Genomic DNA, 27,763 nt, shown 5'->3' with positions numbered 1-27,763 from the left:
TGAATATGAATACTAGTACTTAAGTGTTTGATTTCATTCATTCAATCATACATGTAGTCCTTCAACTCATATTTATTGAGTGCCCAGTCCGTGTCAGGAAATATTCTAGGCACCGAAAATCAATTACTGTAGAAAGTAAATAAAAATTCTAAGACACACAGTAGTCACTCCCCCATGGAAAAAAAAATATATATGGGACTTGGGGATAGAACAGACCTGAGTTTAAGTCCGATTTTTATTACCTTCGGGCTGTTTTGTCCTAGGATGGTATGTAGTTTCTCTGAAACTCAGTTCCTGGTCTGGAAAATGGGGTGCTAGAATGCCTACCTTAGCAGACCAGCTTCAAGAGCAGAGGCAATGTATGCCACATGCTCATAATAGTAATGTCACCACATGGCAATTATTATTCACCCTCACAGCTTGTTACATTGTTGTGGAAGATCAGACATGGAAAGGTCCCTTGGCATTAAGTAATCCAACGCCCTCACTTTACAGAAGAAAATACCAATACTTACAGTGGTGACAAAGTCAGAAAAACAACATCAGTCTCCTGTTCATTTCTCATTAAATGAGATAATTTTTATATACACAGAATTGTACTAAAATGATCACATTGTAATAATCACTTTCCCTCCTGTTTTCCTGTCTCTTAGGTATAACGAGAAGGCGCTCATCAGCTCTAGACCCTAGATGTCATTTTCACATTGCTCATTTAATCAACAAATGTTTACCAAATGTCTATTATGTGCCAGGCGGTCAGTGTTCTAGGTACTGGGGATGTGACGGCAAACAAGGCAGCCAATATCCCTGCCTCTATCATGCCCGTAGTTTAGTAAGGGAGATGGATGAGAAATAATTAAATACATAGTACATGAAGTGACTCCAGCTTACCAAAGAAGCCAGGAAGAAAACAAACAGGTACTGTGACAAAGAATAACAGAAGTGACTTACTTGGATAAGGAGTAAGGGAGGGTTTGATTGTAGAAGCAACATTGAAGCTGAGAACTAAAAGATTAGGAGAGACCAGCGCCGTGGAGAGTGAGAGCAGAATGGTCCAGGAAAGGCAGAGCAGGTGCAAAGGTCCTGAGGTTAGGAGGAGCATGGCAAGTTCAACAGATCTTTTAGCTAGAAGAAAGGCTGGGGAGAAAGGCAGGAGCTATGTGGTGTTTAGACTTTCTCCCCGGTATGACAGAAAGCCATTGATGTTGAGGAGAGGGGTTATGGACAGCAATTTTCTGACCTGGTGTGCCTTGTAAATCACCCCACTTGCAAAGTAGAGAGGGTCATTGGCTGTCAATGAACCTCACAGAGAGGAAGAGGCCTCGCCTCCGTGGGGACGGACGCGCACGTGTCGGCCTGGCTGGCTTAGATCCACGCCCCCTGATTTCCACTGTCACTGCAGAGAAGAGCAGGATTACACTTGACAGTTCTCACAGATGCAAGTTTTATTGAGCTTTTCCAGAGGCCATTTAGGTTGGTATTTGAGTAATGAATCGGAGGGATGTTCTGCCCAGTTCGGAAAGGCAGGTCAGAAACCTTTCTAAAATGCAAATCTGACTGTGTCTCTCTCTTGCTTAAAACCCTTCATTACATGCCGGATAAAGGACACATTTCCTGGCATGGAAATCAAGGCCCCTCCACACATGGCTCCTGGCCACCATTCCAGCTGATGTCTGTTGCTACACACCATCCTACTCCTCCAGACCCCAACCCCCAGTTCTCCTGGAAGCATTATGTGTCTCCATGCCTCAGTTTCTCCTTTCTTTCCTCTTCCTTGTGTTTTTTGGACTCACACAAGCAACTGATGATCAGCTTGTCCCGGGACGTCTGCAGCTTTAGCACTGGAAGTCACAGTTTGGGAAACCTCAGTCCTGGACACACCAGGACAGTTGGGATGATGAGTAATTGTATGTGTCCACTTGAGTGAGCCATGAAGACCCCAGATATTTGGCCAAGCATCATTTTCGTGTTTCTGTGAGGGTACTTTTGAATGAGGTTAACATTTTGCTGGGCGTGGTGGCTCACGCCTGTAATCCCAGCACTTTGGGAGGCCGAGGCAGGTGGATCACTTGAGGCCAGGAGTTCAAGACCAGCCCGGCCAACATGGTAAAAACCCCATCTCTACTAAAAATACAAGAATTAGCTGGGTGTGGTGGCATGTGGCTGTAATCCCAGCTACACCGGAGGCTAAGGCAGGAGAATCGCTTTAACCGGGGAGGCGGAGGTTGCAGTGAGCTGAGATCGTGCTACGGCACTCCAGCCTGGGCAACAGAGCAAGACTGTATCAAAAAAAAAAAAATACATAAATTGGGAGACTGAGAAAAACAGATGGCTCTCCCTATTGTAGATAGGCCTGGTCCCATCAGCTGTGATGAGTAGTTTTATGTGAAAACCTGACTGAGCCATGGAATGCTCAGACTTCTGGATAAACACAATTTCTGGACGTGACTGTGAGGGCATCTCTGGAAGAGACTGGCATTTGAATTGGTGGACGGAGTAAAGCAGATGGCCCTCCCCGGTGTGGGTGGGCCTCGTCCAATCTCTTGAGGTCCTGATTAGAACAAAAAGGCGGAGTCAGGAGACTAACTGCGTGATTGATGGAGCTGGGGCATTGATCTTCTCCCGTCCTTGCAGCTTCCGGTTCTCAGGCTTTTAGCCTCGAACTGGAATCTACACCATGGGCTCTCTGGCTCTAAGGCCAGCAAACCACACCACTGGCTTCCCTGAGTCTCAGACGTCCCCGATTGAAAGAATCGCTGAAGCTGTGAGACACTTCGAGAGACTTAGATCATCAATAACTGAAGTTCTTACATGGAAATCCCCACCCCATCCCACCCCGCTTTCGTAGTTTTAACTTAGAAAATAGAGCTTTTAGGCCGGGCGCGGTGGCTCAAGCCTGTAATCCCAGCACTTTGGGAGGCTGAGGCGGGTGGATCACGAGGTCAAGAGATCGAGACCATCCTGGTCAACATGGTGAAACCCAGTCTCTACTAAAAATACAAAAATTAGCTGGGCATAGTGGTGCGTGCCTGTAATCCCAGCTACTCAGGAGGCTGAGGCAAGAGAATTGCCGGAACCCAGGAGGTGGACGTTGCGATGAGCCGAGATCGCGCCATTGCACTCCAGCCTGGGTAACAAGAGCGAAACTCCGTCTCAAAAAAAAAAAGAAAAAAAAAAGAAAATAGAGCTTTTAAAAACGACCTGCCTTTTAAAGTAGATCTGCCGTCCCCCACTACTGCAAATTTCCATTTATATTTCCTTTTATATATTATTATAAAAATTTTTTTAAAAAGCACTGTTAAATCTTGCAGGCCGCAGATAGTAGGACATCTCCAAGGGAAGCTGAGGCAGGCAGATCACCTGAGTCCAGGAGTTCAAAGCTGCAGTGAGCTGTGATGATGCCACTGCCTTGGCAACAAAGCAAGATCCTGTCTCTAAAATGAATACAATAAAATAAATGGCATGAAAGAATCCTGAATGCATACGACTAAGTGAAAAAAACAAACTGAAAAGGCTACATACGGTATAATTCCAACGACATGGCATTCTGGAAAAAGAAAGCAATGGAGAGAGTCATCAGTGGTTGCCCCGGTTGGGTGAAGGAGGGATGAACAGGCAGAGCACAGAGGGTTTTAGGGCAGTGAAACTATTCTGTATGATACAACAATGATGGACACATGTCATTATGCATTTGTCCAAACCCAAAGAATGTGCAACGCCAAGATTGAACTCTAATGTAAACTATGGACGATAGGTGATAGCCATGTATTCAGGTACGTTGGTCAATTACAACGACTATGCCACTCTGGTGCAGGACGTGGATAGTGAGAGAGGCTGGGTATGGGGCTGAGGGGGAGGGGCATATGGAAGCTGTATTTTAATTCAGTTTTGCCATGAATCTAAAACTGCTCTAAAAGGTCGGCTCTATTGAAAACTATAGCCTGAGTTCTGGTAGAAAATGTCGTCTGGATAGAACTCTTAATGATGCGTCTCCTGACATCTTATTAAAATATAGGCAAATGCAAAAATGTGTATGCATATTGACTGATTGATAATCTGATGCAAGAATCTGGGAGAAGAGAAGCTGAGGCAAATTGCAAAGCAGATCAATTAAACCGGCGAAAATGTATCCAGCTTCAGCTCCGGATATACTCTGTTTACCTACGCTTCATGAAACACACAACAATGATCAAAGATTGGTTTGCACTTTGAATCTTGTCTGTTTACATCGGTTGCGGCTCCGAGTCCAAGGGCTGACCAGAAAATGGGCAGCCAGTTCTTTATTCAGTGCTGCTGGTCCACGAGGAGGGGAAGACGCTGTCCTGATCTGTTCGCCGTCTTTCCAGGTCCAGGCAGATGAGAGAAAGGTGAGCAGACTGCTATGTGCACAGTACTTTCTGAGGGGCACGGTCCTCAGAAGAGAACTCTTCTCAGGAAGATACTGACGAGATAGCCTCTGTGAACCAGGAACAAAGTTCTAGGGAGAAAGCAGATTTAGATGAAAAGTAAAAGGATGAAGCAAGCAGACAAGAAAAGGAAATAAGAAGATGAATTTCAAATAAAATAAAATAAAATAAAATGAATGGTGCTGGCTTGGGCAGCACATATACTAAAATCGGAAAGATACAGAGAGATTAGCATGGCCCCTGCGCAAGGATGACACGCGAATTTGTGAAGCGTTCCGTATTTTTTTCAAAAAGAAAAAAAAAAGGAAATGAGTGAGTTGAGGGTCGCTAAGCAGTAAATGAGAAACAGTGTCGTGCTTTTAAAACCTGACCACGATGCTTGCCAGAGGTGCAGTCTGCATTCCCGCCTCTTACCTCTGAGGGTGCTTTGCCCAGCACCGTCCTGCACAAACATAATGTAAGCCACATGTGGCATTTTAAATTTTCTAGTGGCTGCGTAGAAGGAGTAAAAAGAAACAGGTGAAATTAATGTTAATATATTTTATTTAACCAAATATATCCCAAATATTATTTCAACATATAATAAATTTATTAATACAATATTTGACATTCTTCCTGGAATACTAAGCCCTTGAAACTCAGAATGGGTCTTTTACTTGCCCGAAGTCTCACTTTCCCGCTAACTACATTTCTGGTGGTCACAGCCACACGCAAGCCGTGTCAACCACTCTGTGCAGTGCACGTTTTGACCAACAGAGTGTGATGGGAGGGGTGCTATGTGACTTCCAAAGCTAGATCATAAATCACCGAGCAGCGTCCGCCTTGCTTACTAGAAACGCTCACACTGGAGTCCAGCGGGATGATGAAAGAAATCCAACCACCCTGAGGTTACATGCGTTGAGGACACCCAAGCCACAGGGACGGGCTACAAATAGGTGTTCTGACTGACATTTCTACTTGGGATGGCCACTAGCCATCCTTGCCAGGTACAGGACAGGTGAATGAAGATCCCAGCCCCCAGCCATTTAAATCAGACTTAGCCATTCAAGGTGAGGCCCCGGACATAATGGAGTCATGACAAGTTACTCTCTGTGTGCCCTTTATAAATTCCTCACTCACAGAACCAGCAAGCATAATTAAATGGTTTTGTTTTGTTTTGTTTTGTTTTGTTTTGTTTTGTTTTGTTTTTGAGAAGGAGTCTCACTCTGTTGCCCAGGCTGGAGTGCGGTGGTGCCATCTTGGCTCACTGCAACCTCCACCTCCTGGGTTCAAGCGATTCTCCTGCCTCAGCCTCCTGAGTGGCTGAGATTACAGACATATGCCACCAGGCCCCAGCTAATTTTTTGTGTACTTTTAATAGAGACGGGGTTTACCATGTTGGTCAGTCTGGTCTCAAACTCCTGACCTCCTGATCTGCCTGCCTCTGCCTCCCAAAGTGCTGGGATTACAGGTGTGAGCCACCGTTCCCACCTGATGACCTGATGGCCACTGTTTTATATCACCAAATGTTGGCGTGATTTGTTAGACAGTTACAACACAAAAATAAAAGTTACCACCTCACTAGAAGGAGTTAAAGAGTAGAACTAATAGAAGCAGAAATAAAATAATTTTTATGGAGGACAAACTTTAGCATTTGTTTGAGAATTCAGAGGCAAAGAAAAATGAGATGAAGCAATAAAAAATATGTTAGACTTAGAAGTCAGAAGATGGAGGACACTTTCTTTTTGTCTCTTTGAGGAGTTGCCTGAGTTGAAGCATTATCAAGGGAACACCTGAAAAAATATTTCCCAAACAGTTAGACTAACCATGACTTATCAGCAACAACTTATCCAGACAAGAACTGAGTGATATATCCAAAGTATCCATCTAAAATGTTATTATTTGCCATAGTATTAATTGGGACAAAGCGCAGAGGTTCACACCTGTAATCCCAGCACTTTAGGACGCAGATGCAGGTGGATCACCTGAAGTCAGGAGTTCGAGACCAGCCTGGCCAACATGACTTACATAAGAATAATTTTCCATTTATATAAGGACAATTTAAAATGTTCAAACACTGAGTCTACTACACACAGACTTTCATTAAAAGGTCTATAAAGGGATGTATTTAATCATAAAGGAGAGATATGAAATAGAAGAAACAATAATGAAACACATAGAAATTTGTAAAATATGTTGGTAAATGTGATTAAACATCTCTCTTTAAAATCTGGTATTTTTGTGTTAAACAGCAAACTCAGATTCTAAATAGTAATAGCAAAAAATAGCGTAAGTATCTCAACACATAAAGTCCTTATCCATGGTTGGGGGAATAATAAAAATGTCTTCTTTTGTAGGTGTAGTGAAATATATATTTTAAACTAAATATGGCACTTAAAAAACAGAGACATTTGCTAGGCATGGAGGCTCACACCTGTAATCCTGGCACTTCAAGACGCCAATGCAGGGGGATCACCTGAGGTCAGGAATTTGAGAACAGCCTGGCCAACATGATGAAACCCCGTCTCTACTAAAAATACAAAAAATTAGCTGGGCTTGGTGGTGGGCACCTGTAATCCCAGCTACTCGGGAGGCTGAGGCAGGCTGAGGCACTAGGATCTCTGGAACCTGGGAGGCGGAGGTTGCAGTGAGCCGAAATCACACCACTGCACTCCAGCCTGGGCAACAAGAGGGAAACTCTGCCTCAAACAGATAAACAAAACAAAACAAAACAAAACAACAGAAACATCATCCAGTTTCCAAATCAGGAGAGTTGAGTGAAAAAACAAAACCAGAAAATATTATCAGGACAATAGAAGGCAGAAAAGAATAAAAGACAGAAGAAGTAAATGGAAGGATAGAGAGAAATAAATCCAATTATATCAGTAACATTTTCCACTTATATAGCTCGATAGCCTGTAACACAGTGCTTTATAATATTTACGGATACATAAATATGTATCAAAAATATAAAACAACATCATTGCATGGAAACGATGCTCTAATTCATGACAGTATTTACCTTTGGGGAAGAAGAGAGGGTACTAGTGTTAGGTACTACTACACAGGGGATCTCAACTCCTCTGGAATGCTTAATTTCTTTAAATAAAGTTCAATCAAATAGGACACCATGTTAAAACTGGATAAAACTGGAGTAGTCAGGACACAGATATGATATTATTCTCTGGTCTTAACTATATATTTGAAATAGTCTTGCTAAAATAAATGCAGCGGGAGAAAGAATGCAAGAACCTCACTCCATTTGTAGCTCCTTCTCTGAGCCCAGAGAAGGCTGAATCTATGGACCTATAAATAGCGGGGAAAACACATTTCACAGCAAGAATGAAAACTCAGACTGGAATGCCAGCCTATGATCTAAGAACTGCTGCTCCAGTAACAATTACAAAATCTGTTTGCAAACTTTCCTCCCCGTGTGTATTTTTTAGGAAACCTTGCATTGCCAACAGAAGGATGAGTCAGTCTCTCTTCCCAGCCAGAGATACAACCAGAGCCAAGAGAAACTTGTTGCGGTAAACACATGGGAACGGTGGGCGTTCTGCAAAGTTAACATTCTATAAAGATCTGCAAAGCTGATTTCCGACAGTCTATGGGGAAAATAAACCCTTTTAAAGTATGCCTTTTTGAATGAGCTTTTTAGAGACTTGAGGCAGCCTCATTAATTTATTAGGTAAATGTCATTTGGTCCTAAATGTACACTGCTCCACCCTCCTCCCCCCACACCCCAACTATTCAGACCCTCTTCAGCTCTCAGCATTTTAACAGCACAGTCAAATACACTTTGGTGTGAATTCGCCCTCAGAACCAGACCTACATCTATGACTTAAAAATTAGAGGCAGAGGCCGGGCGCGGTGGCTCAAGCCTGTAATCCCAGCACTTTGGGAGGCCGAGGTGGGTGGATCACGAGGTCGAGAGATCGAGACCATCCTGGTCAACATGGTGAAACCCCGTCTCTACTAAAAGTGCAAAAAATTAGCTGGGCATGGTGGCACGTGCCTGTAATCCCAGCTACTCAGGAGGCTGAGGCAGGAGAATTGCCTGAGCCCAGGAGGCAGAGGTTGCGGTGAGTCGAGATCGCGCCATTGCACTCCAGCCTGGGTAACAAGGGCGAAACTCCGTCTCAAAAAAAAAAAAAAAAAAAAAATTAGAGGCAGAAAAGCAAATATAAAATGCCTAAATGGGCCGGGCACTGTGACACATGCATGTAATCCCTACATCTGGGGAGGTGGAGATTGCAGAATCACTTGAGCTCAGGAGTTTGAGCCCAGCCTGGGCAACATGGTGAAACTCCGTCTCTGCAAAACAATTTTAAAAATTAATTGGGCATTGTGGCATGCACCTGCATTCCCAGATACTCAGGAGGCTGAGGTGGGAGTATGACTTGAGCCCAGGAGGCAGAGGTTGCCGTGAGCTGAGTTCACACCACCGCACTCCAGCTTGGGCAACATAGTAAGACCCTGTCCTAAAAAATAAAATTTAAAAAAATTCTTAGATGAATGAAATGGGGCATCCTCTGTATTTCTTCTAAGGATTTATCGTTTGCTGACCATTGCCTTTTCTGCTTCTCCAATCTATGATATACCTATCGTATCTATCCTTCAAAAACCTAGTTTAAACAACACTGCTGCTTGAAATCTTTCCAAGTGTCACCAGGCAGAAGTGAGCTTCCGAGGACTTTCTCCGCATATATCTTTTATAACCTCTTGCTTTTACAGGCAGCGTAATACTCTTGTGTCTACAATGTCTTTCAAACCCAGTCCCGAATGCCTTGGCTGATTCATTTCTGTATTCTCTCCCGGCATTTAGCAGAAGTACTTCCAGATAGTAGCTACTCAGTTTTTATTGCCTTGTTAACAAAACTCAGCTCTAGTTCCTGAAAGCCTACTGCCAGTCATGCTGTTTTATTTTCTGGAATCTAGGCTTAGAAATATTAATAACTTCCAATTCCAATATTTGCAGACTAGATAATTCAGGCCTTACCCTCCCAAAATTTTGGATGGAAGTTCACAAAAAGTTGTTCAACATCTAAATAGCTTATCTTTAAAGGGATCAAAGAATAAAGAAGAAATGGAAAATTACTGAACTTAAAACCTTTGGGCGAAATGAAAAGCCAAAGAAGCGAGTCTAGCTCTTTTGCTAGTCGTATGGGGGAAGGGAGGAAATTTATTCAAAACTGAGTTAAAATCAAGATAGAAATTTAAAATTGCTCAAACTGAACAACAATAATCATACAACCTAGCAAAACCTCTGGGATCCAGCAAAGGCATTGCTAAGAAGAAAGTTTTTGGCCCTGAACACCTACAGCAAAAAACTGAAACAGCTTAGACTGACATTCTGACTAATATTCACACCTCAAAAAACTAGAGAAACAAGAACAAACGAAACTCAAACTCAGCAGAAGAAAGGAAATAACCAAGATCGGAGCAGAAATAAATGAAATTGAAATTTTAAAAAATACAAAAGATAAATGAAACAAAAGCTGGTTCTTTGAAATAAATAAAATTGATCAATCATTAGCAAGATTAACCAAGAAAAGAAAAGAGAAGATTCAAAGAATCTCAATAATAAATGAAATGGGAGACATTACAACTCACATCACAGAAATACAAAAGATGATTCAAGGTTATTATGAACACCTTTATGTGCATAAATTAGAAAACCTAAAAGAGATGGATAAATTCCTGGAAAAATACAACCCTCCTAACTTAAATCAGGAAAAAATAGATACTCTGAACAGAGCAATAATAAGCAGTGAGATTGAAATGGTAATCTAAAAACTACCAACAAAAAAGGAGTCCAGGACCAGATGAATTCACAGCGATTTCTGCCAGACATTCAAAGAATTGGCACCAATCCTTTTGACACTATTTCACAGCATAGAGAAAGAGAGAACTCTCCCTAATTCATTCTGTGGAGCCAGCATCACCCTAATGCCAAAATCAGGAAAGGACATAATGAAAAAAGATATCTACATATCAATATCCTTGATGAACGTAGACACTAAATTCCTTAACAAAATACTAGCTAACTGAATCTGACAACATATCAAAAAGATAATCTTCAAGATCAAGTGGGTTTCACACCAAGGATGCAAGGATGGGTTTAACATATGCAAGTCAATAAATGTGACACATCACATAAACAGAATGAAAACAAAAATCACATGATCATTTCAACAGATGCAGAAAAAGCATCTGCCAAAATCCAGCATTGCTTTATGATTAAAACTCTCAGCAAAATCAGCACATAAGGGACATACCTCAATATAATAAAAGCCATCTATGAAAAACCCACAGCCAACATAATACTGAATGCGAAAAAGCTGAAAGCATTCCGTCTGAGAACTGGAACAGGACAGGGATGCCCACTCTCACCACTCCTCTCCTACATAGTACTGGCAGTCTGAGCCAGAGCAATCAGGCAAGAGAAAGAAATAAAGGACACCCAGATCGGTAAAAAGAAAGTCAAACTGTCACTGTTTGCTGATTATATGATCATTTATCTTGAAAACCCTAAAGACTCCTCCTATATGATCATTTATCTTGAAAACCCTAAAGACTCCTCCAGAAAATTCCTAGAACTGATAAAAGAATTCAGCAAAATTTCTAGATACAGGATTAATGTACACAAATCAGTAGCTCTTCTAGGCACTAACAGCAACCAAGTGGAGAATCAAATCATTAACTCAACCCCTTTTACAATAGCTGCAAAAAAAAAAAAAAAAAAAAACCAAAAAAACAAAACAAAACAAAACAAAAAAAACCCAAAACAAAGCAAAACAAAGAACAACTTAGGAATACACATAATCAAGGAGGTGACAGAACTCTACGAGGAAAACTACAAAACACTGTTGAAAGAAATCATAGATGATACAAAGAAATGAAAATACATCCCACGCTCATGGATGGGGAGAATCAATATGTGAAAATGACCATACTGCCAAAAGTCATCTACAAATTCAATGCAATTCCCAACAAAACACCACCATCATTCTTCACAGAATTAGAGAAAGCAATTCTAAAATTCATATGGAACCTAAAAGGAGCCCACATAGCCAATGGAAGATTAAGCAAAAAGAACAAATCTGGAAGCATCACGCTACCTGATTTCAAACTATTTCAAACTATGCTATGGCCATAGTCACCAAAACAGCATGGTACTGGTATTAAAATAGGCACATAGACCAATGAAATAGAATAGAGAACCCAGAAATAAACCCAAACACTTACAGCCAACTGATCTTCGACAAACCAAACAAAAACATGAAGTGGAGAAAGGACTCCCTTTCAACAAATGGTGCTGGAATAATTGGCTAGCCACATGTAAGAGAATGAAACTGGATCCTCACCTCTCACCTTATACAAAAATCTATTCAAGATGGATTCAGGACTTAAATATAAGACCTGAAACTATAAAAGTTCTAGAAGATAACATTGGAAAAACCCTTTCAGACATTTGCTTAGGCAAGGATTTCATGATCAAGAACCCAAAACAAATGCAATAAAAACAAAGATAAATAGCTGGGACTTAATTAAAGTACACAGCTTTCGCATGGCAAAGGGAACAGTCAGCAAAGGAAATAGACAACCTACAGAGTGGGAGAAAATCTTCACAATCTCTACATCTGACAAAGGGCTAATATCCAGAATCTACAATGAACTCAAACAAATCAATAAGAAAAAAGTAAGCCTGGCTCACACCTGAAATCCCAGAACTTTGGGAAGCCGAGGCAGGCGAATCATGAGGTCAGGAGTTCATGACCAGCCTGGCCAACATGGGGGAAACCCCATCTCTACTAAAAATACAAAAATTTAGCTGGGTTTGGTGATGTGCACCTGTAATTCCAGCTACTCAGGAGGCTGAGGCAAGAGAATAGTGTGAACCCCGGAAGCAGAGGTTGCAGTGAGCTGAGATCACGCCATTGCAGAGAGTGTGAGACTCTATCTCGAAAGAAAGAAAGAAAGAAAGAAAGAAAGAAAGAAAGAAAGAAAGAAAGAAAGAAAGAAAGAAAGAAAGAAAAAAATGAACAATCTCATCAAAAAGTGGGCTAAGGACATGAATAGACAATTCTCAAAAGAAGATACACAAATGGCTGACAAATACATGAAAAAATCCTCAACATCACGAATGATCAGGGAAATGAAAATCAAAACCCAATGTGATACCACCTTACTCCTGCAAGAATGGCCATAATCAAAACATCAAAAAACAGCAGATGTTGGTGTGGATGTGGTGCTCCGGGAATACTTCTACACTGCTGGTCAGAATGTAAACTGGTACCGACACTGTAGAAAACAGGGTGAAGATTCGTTGAAGAACTAAAAGTAGAACTACCATTTGATCCAGCAATCCCACTACTGTCTACCCAGAGGAAGAGAAGTAATTATACAAAAAAGGTACTTGCACATGCATATTTATAGCAGCACAATTTGCAGCGGCAAAATCGTGGAACCAACCCAAATGCCCATTAATCAACGAGTGGATAAAGAAACTGCAGTATACACACACACACACACACACACACACACACACACACACACACACACAATGGAATACTACTCAGCCATAAAAAAGAATGAATTAACGGCATTTGCAGTGACCTGGGTGAAACTGGAGACTATTCTTCTAAGTAAAGTAACTCAGGAATGGAAAATCAAACATTATATATTCTCACTGATATGTGGGAGCTAAGCTATGAGGATGCAAAGGTATAAAAATGATACAATGGATTTGGGGGCCTTGTGGGGAATGGTGGGAGGGGAGCAAGGGATAGAAGACTACAAATAGGATACAGCGTATACTGCTTGGGTGATGGGTGTACCAAAATCTCGCAAATCACCACTGAAGAGCTTACTCATGTAAACAAACACCAAGTGGACCCCAATGACCTATGGGAAAAAAAATAAATTTTTAAATGAAGGAAATATAAATTCTAAAACTTTTTTTTCAATGATTGGCATTAACAGCAGAGTAACGTAAACAAAACTGGAGGGAGAAGTCGGAAATAGGAAGAGAGATCAGAAGTAATTAAGCATAATGAAGAAGAGAAAAAATTATAAAAAGCAAAGAAGAGGTTCTTATGACACGGGTGATATGATAAGAAAATCTAGCCTACATCAGCTGGAAGCCCAGAAGGAGAAAAGAGAACATAGAACAAAGATAAGATTTGAAGAAATAATGAGGGAGGATTTTTCAGAACTAATAAAAGACAACTGCGTATTCAAGGAAGCCCAATGAATCCCCCCAAAAATAAATAAATAAAAAGAAATCCATACCGGAACACTTCAGAGTGGAACTACAGTAAACCAAAGACAAGGAAAAATAGCTGAAAATCTGCCAAGATAAAAGACGAATATCTTGTAAAGGAACAAAAGTTAGGTAGACAGCTGACTTCTTAAAATGGAAGCCAAAAATATAGTCAAACAATATAGTCACAAGCAGAAGGACAATAACTGTCGTCATATACATATATATATATATATATATATATATATATATATATAAAACTGTCATCCTATATATATATAACTGTCATCCCATATATATATGTCATCCTATATATATATAAAACTGTCATCCTATATATAGGTCATCCTATAGATATATATGTCATCCCATATATATATGTCATCCCATATATATATATGTCATCCTATATATATATAACTGTCATCCTATATATATGTCATCCTATATATATATCATCCTATATATATATATCTGTCATCCTATATATATATGTCATCCTATAGATATATATAACTGTCATCCCATATATATATGTCATCCCATATATATATATGTCATCCTATATATATATACAACTGTCATCCTATATATATATATGTCATCCTATATATACATATAACTGTCATCCTATATATATGTCATCCTATATATATATATAAAACTGTCATCCTGTATATATGTCATCCTATATATATATCTCGTATATATATATCTGTCATCCTATATATATATATATAACTGTCATCCTATATATATATGTATGTCATCCTATATATATATATATAACTGTCATCCTATATATATATAACTGTCATCCTATATATATAACTGTCATCCTATATATATATATGTCATCCTATATATATATAAAACTGTCATCCTATATATATATATGTCATCCTATATATATATATATAAAAAACTGTCATCCTATATATATATATGTCATCCTATATATATATATAGGATGACAGTTATTCTATATATATTCACTCACTATCACCAATCTATTGAATACGTTATTGGGGAGTCATGCCAGCTTTAAATGTTAAGATGACAAATAAAATATATGAAGATCAGAATGGAAAAAATTCCTATATTTTCAGATACTATGATTGTGCTTATGGAATGCCCAGAAGTACTATAGGTGAATTATTAAAAATTAATTTTAATAATTTTAATAACTAAGAAAGATTAGCAAAATTGTCAGAAAACAAAATCAATTTTACTTCTGTATGCCAGCAACAAACGGAAAATGAAAATTTTAAAAATTCGACTTGGAATAGCATCAAGAAGTATCAAGTATGTAGGAATCTAGAGAATAAGAGACGTATAAAACTTGCATGAACAGAAATATAAAACTTTACTGAGAGAAATCAAAGGAAGACTCAAGTAAATGGAAAGGAATGGACTGGAAAACTGTCTTACAAAGATGTCATTTCTCCCCCGATCAACCTATGGATTCCATGCAATCCCAGGGAAAATCTGAACAGGATTATCTTACGTGTGTGTGTGTGTGTGTGTGTGTGTGTGTGTGTGTGTGTGTGTGTGTTTTAATTTGAGTAGTTGTTTCTAACATTTTCATGGAAATGCAAACAGCTAAGAATAGCCAAGACGCTGATGAAAATGACAAAGTGGGAGGACTTGTCTCACCAAATGCCAGCACTTATAAAGGTTCAATTATCAAGTCACTGTGGTATTTGCACAGGGATTGACAAGTAGGCTAATGAATGGGAATAAAGAACCTAGAAACAGACCCACACATATGTAGATATTTGATTCATGACAAAGATAACATTGCAGAGAAGAGGCGGATAATCTTTTCAATAGGGAACTGAAATAATCGGGTAGTCATATGGAAAAATCAAATAAAATTGAACCCTTACCTTCTAAAACACTAAAAACAATCCAGGTAGATTATAGATTTCAATATAAAAGGCAAAATTGTAAAGCTTTCAGTGGAAATGCAAGAGAATCTCTTCCTAAGTTGGGAGCGGAGTATGTTTCGTGTTTTTTACAAGCCATAATTAGCCAGGCATGGTGGCCTGCAACTGTGTCCCTGCTACCCAGAGGGCTGTGGCATGAGAATCGCTTAAGCCCACGATGCAAGGCTGCAGTGAGCCTGGGTGCCACTGCACTCCAGCCAGGGTGACAGAGCAAGACCTTGTCTCAAAAAAAAAAAAAAAAAAAAAAAAAAATTAAAGTATTGGTCATAAAGGAAATAGATTGATAAATTATATTACATTAAAATTTTAAAACTGTTGTTCATCAAACTACCCCTTTTACCTCCAAGCAGGAGAACACTTAGTCAAAGAAGAAAAAGGGAGGCAGGTGGATTGCCAGAGATCAGGAGTTCGAGACCAACGTCAGCAACATGGGGAAACCCTGTCTCTACTAAAATAGAAAAGATTAGCCAGGTATAGCGGTGTGCACCTGTAGTCCCAGCTACTCGGGAGGCTGAGGCAGAAGAATTGCCTGAACACTGAAGAAGGAGGTTACAGTGAGCTGAGATTGAGCCACCTCACTCCAGCCTGGGTGAAAGAGACTCCATCTCATGAAAAAACAAAAAAAGAAAAAAAAAAGGCAGCAGCACATAGTAAGAAACAATGTAGTGTATAGTAACATAAAATGATCAAATTTTTTGCTGCAAAGACCTAGTGAAGTAGAGATGGGGGAAGTGCTTCTGGAAACGATCATTCTCAGCAAACTGACACAAGAGCAGAAAATCAAACACCGCATGTTCTCACTCATAGGCGGGTGTGGAACAATGAGAACACACGGACACAGGGAGGGGAGCACTACACACTGGGGTCTGTTGGAGGGAAATAGGGGAGGGGTGGGTGGTGGGAAGTTGGGGAGAGAGAGCATGGGGAGAAATGCCAGATGTAGGTGAAGGGGAGGAAGGCAGCAAACCACACTGCCACGTGTGTACCTATGCAACTATCTTGCATGTTCTTCACATGTACCCCAAAACCTAAAATGCAATAAAAAAAAAATAATAAAAAAGAAAAGTGGCCCGTCACCTGCAGAGAGTGAATACAAGTTGTTTTGTTTTGTTTATTGTGGTCAAAAGCACATAACATTAACTCTACCATCTTAACCATTTTTAAGTGTACAGTTCAGTGGTATTGAGTGTATTCACACTGTTAGACAACAAATCTCCAGAACTTTTTCATCTTGCAAAACTGAAACTCTGTACCCACTAAAATCTAACTCCTCCTCCCCCCAGCCCTAAGCCCTTAGCAAATACAGGTTATCTGTAATTCATTCAATCCTTTAACCCCTTTTTCTCTGTCTGCTATCTCTGATTTCCAGCCTCCACTGTTCACACTATTTTCTGTGAAAATTTTTCTCCTTTCCTGGTCTAGTGCTGTAACACACGGGGGTTAAGAATGAAGACTTTGAATTCCGGTGGACCTGGGTTGAAATCCAACAGTTGTTTTATCATTTGTAAAATGAAGATAATAAAGAGTACCTGATGATGACAGTGGCTGCTGCCGTCACACCAGCTGCGGCTGGGACTGTACACTCTATGAAGCCAGTGGGAGTTCTGCTCCTTCTGAGTTGGGGCTGGAGCTCCCGAAGTGCTGCCCAAAATGTGACTGCAGTCCCAGGCGTCCTGCTCTAAAGAGGCGCGGTGGCTCACGTCTGTAATCCCAGCACTTTGGGAGGCCGAGGCAGGTAGATCACGAGATCAAGAGATCGAGACCATCCTGGTCAACATGGTGAAACCCCATCTCTACTAAAAATACAAGAAAATTAGCTGGGCATGGTGGCACGTGCCTGTAATCCCAGCTACTCAGGAGGCTGAGGCAGGAGAATTGCCTGAACCCAGGAAGTGGAGGTTGCGGTGAGCCGAGATCGCGCCATTGCACTCCAGCCTGGGCAACAAGAGCGAAACTCCGTGTCAAAAAATAAAAAATAAAAAAAAAGAGCAAGTTACACCGACCATGTTCATTATAATCTCAAAGGAGAAAAAAAAAAAAAAACGCAAAAGAAGCAAGACTAACAACACAAACTTCTATTTGAAGCATTCCAGTAACTTTTTTGTGTTTAAACTTAGCTGTGCTGTAAGTACTCTGTTCGTATTAGATTGTTTTTAAAAGGTCAAAGATAAAAGGTTTTTTTATTTCCTTTCTTTGTCTGTGAAGTTGCTGTTTGTTTATTTATTTACTGGCCTGTTTGATGTATGTGTGAAACAATTTTGCTCAACAATAAACTGGAATTTTATCTTGCTAAGTAGTTCTAACAAAAACAATTAAAATTAAAATGGTTAAGACAGTAAATTTAATGTTATGTGCTTTTCACCACAATAAACAAATGAACAAAAAAACATACATTTACTCCACAGGGGAGGGGCCCCTTTTCAGCTGCCACGCCCCCTTTTCTACCTCATTAGGTAAAAGCGCATCTGATTACTTTGTGTTCTTGTAAGCTACATTCCTCCTTGACAGATATATGCTTCTCCATTAAAGACGTGTTCCGTCACTAAAAGGGTTTTTTTTTATGAACACCAATTGTTCATTTTATGTAATCTAATTTATCAATTTTTTTCTTTATGCTGAATGCTTTTTATGGCTTGTTTTTTAAAAAATCGAAACATTCTCTGTCCCAAAGTTAGAAAAATATTCTTTTATTTTCACTGAAAGCTTTATGATTTTGCCCTTTATATTTAAGTCTATAATTCATCTGGGTTAGTTTTAATTTTATTTATGTATTTATTTGTGGAGACAGGATCTCACTTTGTCACCCAGGCTGGAGTGCCGTGACGTGATTTTTGGCTCACTGCAGACTCAACCTCCAAAGCTCAAGTAATTCTCCGACCTCAGTCTCCCAAGTAGCTGAGACTACAGATGCATGCCAACGTGCCCAGCTAACCTTAGTGTGTGTGTGTTTGTGTTTGTGTGTGTGTGTGTGATATCAGATCCGCATTTTATTTTTTATTTTTTCCCTATTTTATAGTTTTTTAAAAAATTTTCCAACTTGTATGTTAAATTCAGGGGTACATATGAAGGATGTGCAAGTTTGTTACATGGGTAAACATGTAACAAGCATGTGCCTTGGTGGTTTGCTGCACAGATAATCCCATCACCTACGTATTAAGCCCTACACCCTCTGACAGGCCCTGGGGTGTGTTGTTCCACCCAATGTGTCCATGTGTTCTCATCGTTCAGTTCCCACTTATAAGTGAGAACACGTGGTGCTTGGTTTTCTGTTCCTGCGTTAGTTTGCTGAGAATAATGGCTTCCAGCTCCATCCATGTCCATGCAAAGAACATGATCTCATTCATTTTCATGATGGCATAGTATTTCATGATGTGTATGTACCACAGTTTCTTTATTCAGCCTATCATTGATGGGCATTTAGGTTGACTCCATGTCTTTGCTATTATGAATAGCGCTGCAATGAACATATGTGTGTAAGTATCTCCCTAATAGAATAATGTGTATATTCCTTTGGGTATATACAAATAATGGGATTCCTGGGCCAAATGGTACTTCTGCCTTTAGTTCACTGAGGAATCACCAGACTGTCTTCCACAATGGCTGAACTAATTTATAGTCCCAGCAACCGTGCACTGAAAAAGTATTCCTTTTTCTCTACAACCTCACCAGCATCTGTTGTTTTTTGACTTTTGAAATTAGATCCCATTTGTCAATTTTTGCTTTTGTTGCCATTTCTTTTGGCGTCTTTGTCATAAAATCTTTGCTGGTTACTATGTCCTGAAGGATATTGCCTAGATTTACTGCCAGGGCTTTTAAAGTTTTGGGTTTTACATTTAAGTCTTTAATTCATCTTGAGTTGATTTTTATATATGGCGTAAGGAAGAGGTCCAGTTTCAATTTTATGCATAGGGCTGGCCAGTTCTCTCAGCACCCTTGATTAAATAGGGAATCCTTTCCCCATTGCTTTTGTTGGCTTTGTGGAAGATCAGATGGTTGCAGATGTGCAGCCTTATTTCTGGGCTCTCTGTTCTATTCCATTAATCTATATGTCTGTTCTTGTACCCCTATCATGCTGTTTTGGTTACCGTAGGCTTGTAGTATAGTCTGAAGTTGGGTAACATAATGCCTCCAGCTTTGTTCTTTTGTTTAGGAATTGTCTTGTCTATGCAGGCTCTTTATTGGCTCCATATGAATGCTAAAATAGTTTTTTCTAATTCTATGAAAAAAAATGTCAGTGGTAGTTGAATGGGAACAGAATTAAAACTATAAATTGCTTTGGGTGGTATTGCCTTTGTGATATTGATTCTTTCTGTCCATGAACATGGAATTTTTTCCATTTGTGTTATCTCTGATTTCTCTGAGCAGTGGTTTTTTCACTTCTCCTTGAAGAGGTCCTTCAGCTTCCCATGTTAGTTGTATTCCTAGGTATTTTATTGTTTTTGTGGCAATTGTGAATGGGAGTTCATTTGTGATATGGCTGTCAGCTTGCCTGTTGTTGGATGTATAGAAACGCGAGCTATTTTTGCACATTGATTTTCTATCCTGAGACTTCACTGACGTTGCTTATCTGCTTAAGAAGCGTTTGGGCTGAGACGACGGGTTTTTCTAGATGTAGGATCATGTCATCTGCAAACAAAAATAGTTTGACTTCCTCTCTTCCTATTTGAACACGTTTAATTTCATTCTCTCGCCTCATTGCCCCAGTCAGAACTTCCAATACTATGTTGAATAGGAGCGGTGAGAGAGGGCATCCTTGTCTTGTGCCAGTTTTCAAGGAAAATGCTACCAGGTTTTGTCCATTCACTATGATATTGGCTTTGGGTTTGTCACATATGGCTCTTATTATTTTGAGGTATGGTCCTTTAATACTGAATATATTGAGAGTTTTTAGCATAAAGGAATTTTAAATTTTATCAAAGGCCTTTTCTGGAACTATTGAAGAAATGACATGATTTTTGTCTTTGTTTCTGTTTATATGATGAATCACATTTATTGATTTGTGTATGTTGAACCAGCATTGTCACCCAAAGAATGAAGAATTTGATTGTGGCAAATAAAAACTCTCTTTCGTATTCTCACAAGGACGTATATACCTTTGCCTTTACTTGTGGTATTTATACATTTACTCATTTTTTAAGATCCTACTCAAATATTACCTCCTCCAAGAAAACAATACTAATATCCCAGACTACTATTTACTTCTGCCTTGTTCAGAATCCTACCCCTCAAGGCCTTTGTTTAGTATTAATCACTGCCTCAAGAGAGTCCTAGAGGTTTTGGACTGTTGAAAGAAAGGGAAGATGTACCTTATTGTGTACCCTGACCTTGTCTGTAGTTGAGAAGAAGCTATTAGAACCTCTAAGCCAGCTCAGATCACACCATCCTCTCCATGGGAACATTATATTTCCTCCCACAGGTTTGCATGATGGAACATCGGGAGCTCATTGATGATGGGAGGTGGGTTTCTCCAATCTCTTCTCTGGACTGAATCATTCCCTGGAAATGGGGCCATGAATTATTGGGGTCTTAGAGCTTGTGCAGTAAAGGATTAAGCCAAAGAAAGTTTTGGCTCTTTGCCCCCAGTTTCTGGAAGGTAACACTTAAACCCTTGGAATGCCATGAATTTTAAGAATGTCTTTATGTAACCAGAACCTTGGGCCCTGCCAGATAGCCTGTACTAACCATAAGATTTATGGTGAGGACCTTGACAACACAACATCAGCTTTGCCTCTGGAGGGGCCAGAGACCAAAGTCAGCCATGTGGGTGACTAGCCATATCAATGCAACTTATTCCTCAATAAAAACCCTGGACACGGAGGCTCAAGTGAACTTCCCTAGTTGGCAATACCCTGGGCACATCGTCACATATCATTGCTGGGAGAGATGAGTGCTGTCTGCACGACTTCACTGGACTAGACAAATGGGAAGCTCTATTCCTAGTCTCTCCTAGACCTCTGTACCTTTACTTATTGTTTTTTTTTTTTTTTTTTTTGAGATGGAGTTTTGCTCTTGTTACCCAGGCTGGAGTGCAATGGCGTGATCTTGGCTCACCACAACCTCCGCCTCCCGGGTTCAGGCAATTCTCTTGCCTCAGCCTCCTGAGTAGCTGGAATTACGGGCATGCACCACCATGCCCAGCTAATTTTTTGTATTTTTAGTAGAGACGGGGCTTCACAATGTTGACCAGGATGGTGTCGATCCTTTGACCTCATGATCCACCTGCCTTGGCCTCCCAAAGTGCTGGGATTACAGGCTTGAGCCACCATGCCCGGCCTATTGTTGGTTTTTAAATTCATTCTTTTGCTCTAATAAACTGTACCCATGGGTAAATTGGCTTACTGAGTGCTGCGAGTTCATCTAGTGAAACTCTGAAACTGAGGATGGTGTGAGGTACCTTCCAAACTTCCAAGGAGTCTACTCAATACATTTCTTTTCTCAATCTAAGGGCACCATGGGTCAAACAGATATAATCTTCAACAGCCTTAAAATATTTTCCAAAACAAGGTAGCAAACTGCCAGCCACATTGGAAATCGGGTAGCTGGATGGTCCCTGAAGATCGATGATGGTACCGATGACCAGGCCAGCAACACCTGGTGGAGGTGAGAGTGGACGTGGCAGAAAGTAAAGAGCACCAGGGCAGTGAAGCTGTTGCTATCTGGTGATCTACAGGCAAAGAGCCATGTCTCATGGAGTGTGTGCAGGAGGTGAATGAGCAGTTGGAACCGGAGACCCCAGATGGCGATCACATGGAACCCTTAGTGGTGAAGGATTTGGGCTCTTGGAAAGGAAATAAATCGTATTGATGTCCTTGTAATTGACTTTGTCACTGAAAATAAAGACTGTATTGTTTTGGTAAGAACAAGAGTAGGCCATACCCATGAAAGATAATATAAAAGAAGCTTCCCTGCCCCTATATCTGAAAACACTACTTCGTAAGTAGATGATCTGATCAAAATGTAGGATGAGGAGTAGCAGGAAGGATACGTGGCTGCAAAAACCGCTAGCCATGGTGCTAGAAGCTCAGAGTGAAGTGGAGGACGTAGAGAAAGGGATTAAGGTTTCTAACCAGGAGCTGTAGGGGGTAGAGAGAGTGAACTTGTGAGCCAAAGGCACTGAGCACCCAGAAGAACTGTGAAGAGCAGACAGTTTCTGGCAGCCTGGGGAAAGGCCAGCAGGCCACGGTGGGATAGGTGCTGCCAGTACAGGCCAGGCACCACTGGAAGAATGACCTCTCCCCTTGCAATAGCACTTTAGCGATGCATTCTGGCACTGGGCTGGTGTGCGTATCAGCAAGTAACAGCTCCAAGCAGGTACTACTGTCAGCCAAGAGACGGCGGGGCTAGTCACAACCGTTTTGTTTTTCAATGAGGCAGATCACAGAGGAGAGTCTGGGGGTCCAGCCGGCTTATAGCCTCCCTCGAAAGAAGTTCCTTCTGGGAATAAGGCCCACTAAGCTGTTTATTCCAGTTCAGCTCCTGCATAAAGAGCCAAAACTCAGCAGTATCATGAACCCATAGCCTGCACACGGTTTGCTTTGTGGTCTTGATGTTTATCTTTCTAGGCAGAACTGCCATTCATGTCGCTGAGAACTGCGGAGAGGATGGGGTGAGCTTCATGTCCACAGCTGCCGAGCATAAAACCCAGAATGGCAGAGACTTCTTCCTGCAAAGTCCAGAAAAATCTAAGCTCTATTGCATAATAAAACTCTCAAGCAGCTACTTTGTACACAATGCCAATGATTTTACGAATGGGGCAACTGGGGCCCCAAAAGCTCAAATGGCTTCTTGGTTAGTGATACAGCTGGTCACCTCTAGGCTGTGATGCAATACTTTTTAACTCCACATGGATGCTTCTGACAGCGTCAAGACCCCAGTGAGCTCTGGAAGAAAGAAGGAAGGTGCTTTGAGGACAGGAAGAGCAGCTCTGACATTGGTAAGTCAAGAGTCTGAGCTGACTTGCAATCACACAACACACAGCCTTTTGAACCCATAAAAGAATCAGGCAAACGCAACTGTTTATTACCCCACAGGATAACAGGTAGCTTTAACAAGACCGAGCCAGGCGAGAGTGGCTGCAATATGACATATCTTCTTTGTCCCCTATTCTGATGAGATACTGGGTTAAACCTGCCCTCTCAGCCTGGGCACCCTTGGGTAAGGGAACAAACCTCCATGACATTCAGCACTTGTTCCAGACAAAAGTTACCCAAACGTGCTAACGTTCAGGGATCAATTAGGAGTGTTCTTGGTGAGTATCTGCTACCTCCTTACTGCTCCAGAGAACCTTTTAACCTTCATCCTGTTTTGATAGGTGTGCAACTCCCAAACTGTTCATGCTGAAATGAGCAGAAAATGAGACTAAGAGACATTCACCTTAGCTTCTGTCTGCCGTGGGTTTTTCTGCTTTTGGTTCTGCGTGCACTCTGCCTCGGTTCAGGCTCATTTATTCCAGCCTATTAAGGTTACAGACTCACCTGGGTTTCTTTCCTGCCTTAAAGCTCACCAACAACTAGGGGATGCTGCCACCTGGTGATGGGAATTGCCTTGCATGAGAATCTACACCGGTGAGCATCAAATTGCACTAAAAAGTTAAGACTTTGCAAGAACATCCCTTGCACGGAGACTTCGAAGGGAATCAGTTTCCAGATGCCTGGACTGCCATTCTTAAAATCTGCCTGAGAACAGACTGGAATGATAAGATAGAGTTTCCTTTCCCATATTCCTTTTTGGAGGAAAAAGAAAGACACATCCTTATCCCATCCTGAATCTTACCACTGTGCATTTGCCCTGAGCTATAAAGCAAACAAAATACTGCAGTATGCCAAAGGGACAATTTAAAATACTGTCTTCAAGGACAACTCCATTAATGATTAATCAAAGTACCACAGGCTTGTCCAGCATGTCTCTGTCTGCGGGTCTGGGAGATACTTCCGTGAGGAGAAGTGAGACGTTGGAACCTGGGTTGCCCTGTGCTAGGGTGTTCTGAATTTGGATATAATGCAGAGAAAAGCAGTGAAGGGTTTCACCTCTTCCATCCCCAAATATTGCCAGGCAGAGCAGCACCTTGAGGGAGAGTCCCCTGAAAACATAAAAATGAGCCCCAGAAAATGTACCCTCCCTCAATATTTAAGTGATTCCTTTTAGACATATTTATATCAAAACCTGCACAGCTTAGTGATGCTGATACTTTTAAGCATGACTAGGTTTTCTGAGCTACCAGAATTCTCCAGTAAACACTGACTCATTCTTGCAGATAAAAACCTTTTGTGTTCTTTCAGATTTGGTGTTTCATTCAATAATGTAGTTAAAACCTGTTTTAACACATCTATGAAATGTTTATTCCAGCTACTCTGCTATTACCTTATTTCAGCTTAAAAAATGTTTAATATTTTTCTCTTTTTAACAAAAAAACAAAATTACATGCTAGCTGTCAGACTGATTCATGTATACACTTTAATTGAATACAGAAGGACATTTTGATCAGTATATCTAATGTGATTAATAATTTCTGATTTTATACAAGATTCTTATTTATTTCAAAAAGCTAGCCACCACTGTTTAATACACAAATACATACACATTTTTCAAATATATGCCTCATATACCTAGCTTCTTAATAACAATATTTTAGCCACATCTTACATTGCATTAATATTAGAGTAATTATTAGATACACGTGACTTCATTACGGATTGCTTTTAGTAATATATCTTATGAGATGTGTTTTTAAGTTATTCCTTAGCTGTTCTTTTTGAAATACTATTTTTTGAAACACAAATTGAAAAATAAAGTCAATCCTTTCTGATTTTATTAAATAAAGAAAGTAAATCTGATGTGACTGAATAGTTTGCCAACAAGGAACTGGATTTGCTCATCAGGTTATATGGAAGATATTTTCCATCAACTGAACAAGCTAAATTTGCAATTCTAAGATTTCAATCATAACAGAAACTATTTATAAAGCAGGCAAAATAATTAAGACATTTGATAAAATAATATTGGGTTGACAAAGGTATACTGAAAGTAAAATTTCAATTTTCCCCACTCTTATTGATTAAATGTGGTGCTTGTGAATAAAGGGGCAACAGTATAATTAATAGTCACTTAATACATATTGGTAAAGATTTTTTTGGTTATATGTTCCAGAAATATAAATAAGAAATTAGTTTTATGACTGGATAACACCATTTGAAAGTAAGGTGTTTTCCAATTATTTGATTTCAACAATATTGCAGAGAGACCTCATTAGGTCTTCAGCTGATAATGTTAAGGATAAAACTTTTGACATATTACTTAGAAGAAGTTCCAGTAATTGAGTCACAATTCTAAAACACAATGTTTATTCCCACCTCCATATTTCTGAGAAACAAGGTTTCTCAGTATTTGTATCCATAAAAATGAAAAAAATAGATGCTAAATCATGTCGCATTTTGGCAACAAGTAAAATTAATCAAAGGAAAATGACATATTTTTATAATCATCCATCTCATTAAAAGAGTGTATTTGCAACCTTCTCCTTTTCCGTTGTAGTTAGCTGCTGACCCTTCCGTGAGCTCCCATGCCTCATCCTATAGCAGAAAGTCCTCCCTGGAAAGCAACTGCTCCACCAGTGACCTCATGCACGTCATACGGTCATGTGACTACTTCTCACCCGTAGAAAGTCAGTAGTCACAGTGGGTGGAACTTACCTCCAGGCCAGGGCTTTTTAGGTCTTCCCCGTACAGTCCTCTTCCTTCTCCAGCTGGATTCTGCTAAGACGATGAGGCCCTCAGGGTTGGAGAAGCCATCAATCAAAAGAAGCTTGAGTTGCTGGATCATTGGACAGAGAGCCCCGTGCCAACTAGAATATCCACCTGAGACTGGAAAATGGGCCGGAGGTAAACTTCCGTTGTATTAGGCCACTGGAATTGGGGATTTCTTTCAACAGCCATCCCTACCTTAAATAACACATGCTCAATAATAACTTATCAATATTCATAATACATCTCTGTTACTTTATTATATGCTAATAATAAATTATATTAATAACTCAAGCCAGAAGAATTTTTAACACTTAGAGTCTTATGTTCATAGAAAGTTGTTTGAAAGTTTAATTTCAATTTACATTTGTAATTTTGACATAGAGAATTTTGATGGCATGATCAATAAATATTAAAATGTATTGTAGGATAAGCTAAGATTATGTATTGGGAGGGGTGTGGCAAAATGAATTCAAGCAAATAAAAGGCTGATATAAAACTTTTTAACATTATAGAACAGTTTGTTCATATACAATTTTTAAAGATGATAGTTTGCTTTAAGTTGCTACCAGAGTCCTTCAATACTTCTTTTAAAATGTTTAAGACTAAAATCTATTGCACCATGGTAGATTTTTTTTTTTTTTGAGATGGAGTTTTGCTCTTGTTGCCCAGGCTGGAGTGCGGTGGCACGATCTTGGCTCACTACAACCTCCGCCTCCCAGGTTCAAGCGATTCTCCTGCCTCAGCCTCCCAAGTAGTTGGGATTACAGGCATGCACCACCATGCCCGACTAATTTTGTATTTTTAGTAGAGACGGGGTTTTGCCATGTTGGACAGGCTGGTTTCGAACTCCTGACCTCAAGTGATCCACCCACCTCAGCCTATGGTAGACATTTTTTAAAGTTCTTAAAGCATAAATTGGCAAGTGACAGATCTGTATCTGAAGTCAGAGGCATCTTTATAATCATTCACTACATGTGCATTTACTGACTACTCTCCATATTCCAGACACTGCATTAGACTGTAAAGGTACAAAGATAAGACACACCTATACTCAAAACTCCCTCCCCACACCTACAGTCAAAAATCCCTCCCCACATTCTCTCTCTCTCTCTGTCTCTCTCTCTCTCTCTCTCTCTCTCTCTCACACACACACACACACACATACACACACACACTTGGGGGTTGCTATTCGGAATACCTAAGATAGCATGTCCACCTCACCGTAGTAAGTAGGCCCATTTTAGAAAAGAAAATAGACCCACATGAGCAAGAAAATGGCTCAACCCAAAACTGCAAAGAAAAGAGTGATCTTGGCCATTTAGATATTCTGTACTTTTAAATACCTGTAATCCCTCTATGCTCCCTGGTATCCCTTTAGTTCCTCCCAAAGTGGCAATGACAATGGCTAATTCCAGGTTTTCT

General features: G+C 40.2%; 1 protein-coding gene and 1 non-coding gene across 8 annotated transcripts in view; one reads left to right on the top strand and one right to left on the bottom strand.

The window, feature by feature from the left end:
- Positions 1-1,427: 1,427 nt before the first annotated feature.
- Positions 1,428-27,763, bottom strand: part of TMED3 (transmembrane p24 trafficking protein 3) — a 64,031-nt gene continuing 37,695 nt past the window's right edge. For 3 of the 7 annotated variants that reach the window (XR_012517807.1, XR_012517811.1, XM_074399917.1), the window contains one exon: positions 5,998-26,458. Coding sequence is in view for 2 of the 7 variants with exons in the window: in XM_074399917.1 (XP_074256018.1) it covers positions 26,414-26,458 (45 nt within the window). In the remaining 5 variants the exon portion in view is untranslated. Of the gene's footprint in view, positions 4,478-5,997; positions 26,459-27,763 lie in introns of those variants that run through there. The other 4 variants (XR_012517810.1, XR_012517808.1, XM_074399915.1 and 1 more) reach the window with 4 other exon arrangements.
- LOC120368274 (U6 spliceosomal RNA) lies at positions 4,586-4,691 on the top strand. Its single transcript, XR_005582460.1, has one exon. It is a non-coding gene; the product is annotated as a U6 spliceosomal RNA (small nuclear RNA).

This window comes from Saimiri boliviensis, chromosome 5 (assembly GCF_048565385.1).
Source record: "Saimiri boliviensis isolate mSaiBol1 chromosome 5, mSaiBol1.pri, whole genome shotgun sequence".
Classification (NCBI taxonomy): domain Eukaryota; kingdom Metazoa; phylum Chordata; class Mammalia; order Primates; family Cebidae; genus Saimiri; species Saimiri boliviensis.
The sequence above is the reverse complement of the archived record's forward strand: the minus strand, read 5'-3'. Positions and strand labels throughout refer to the sequence as shown.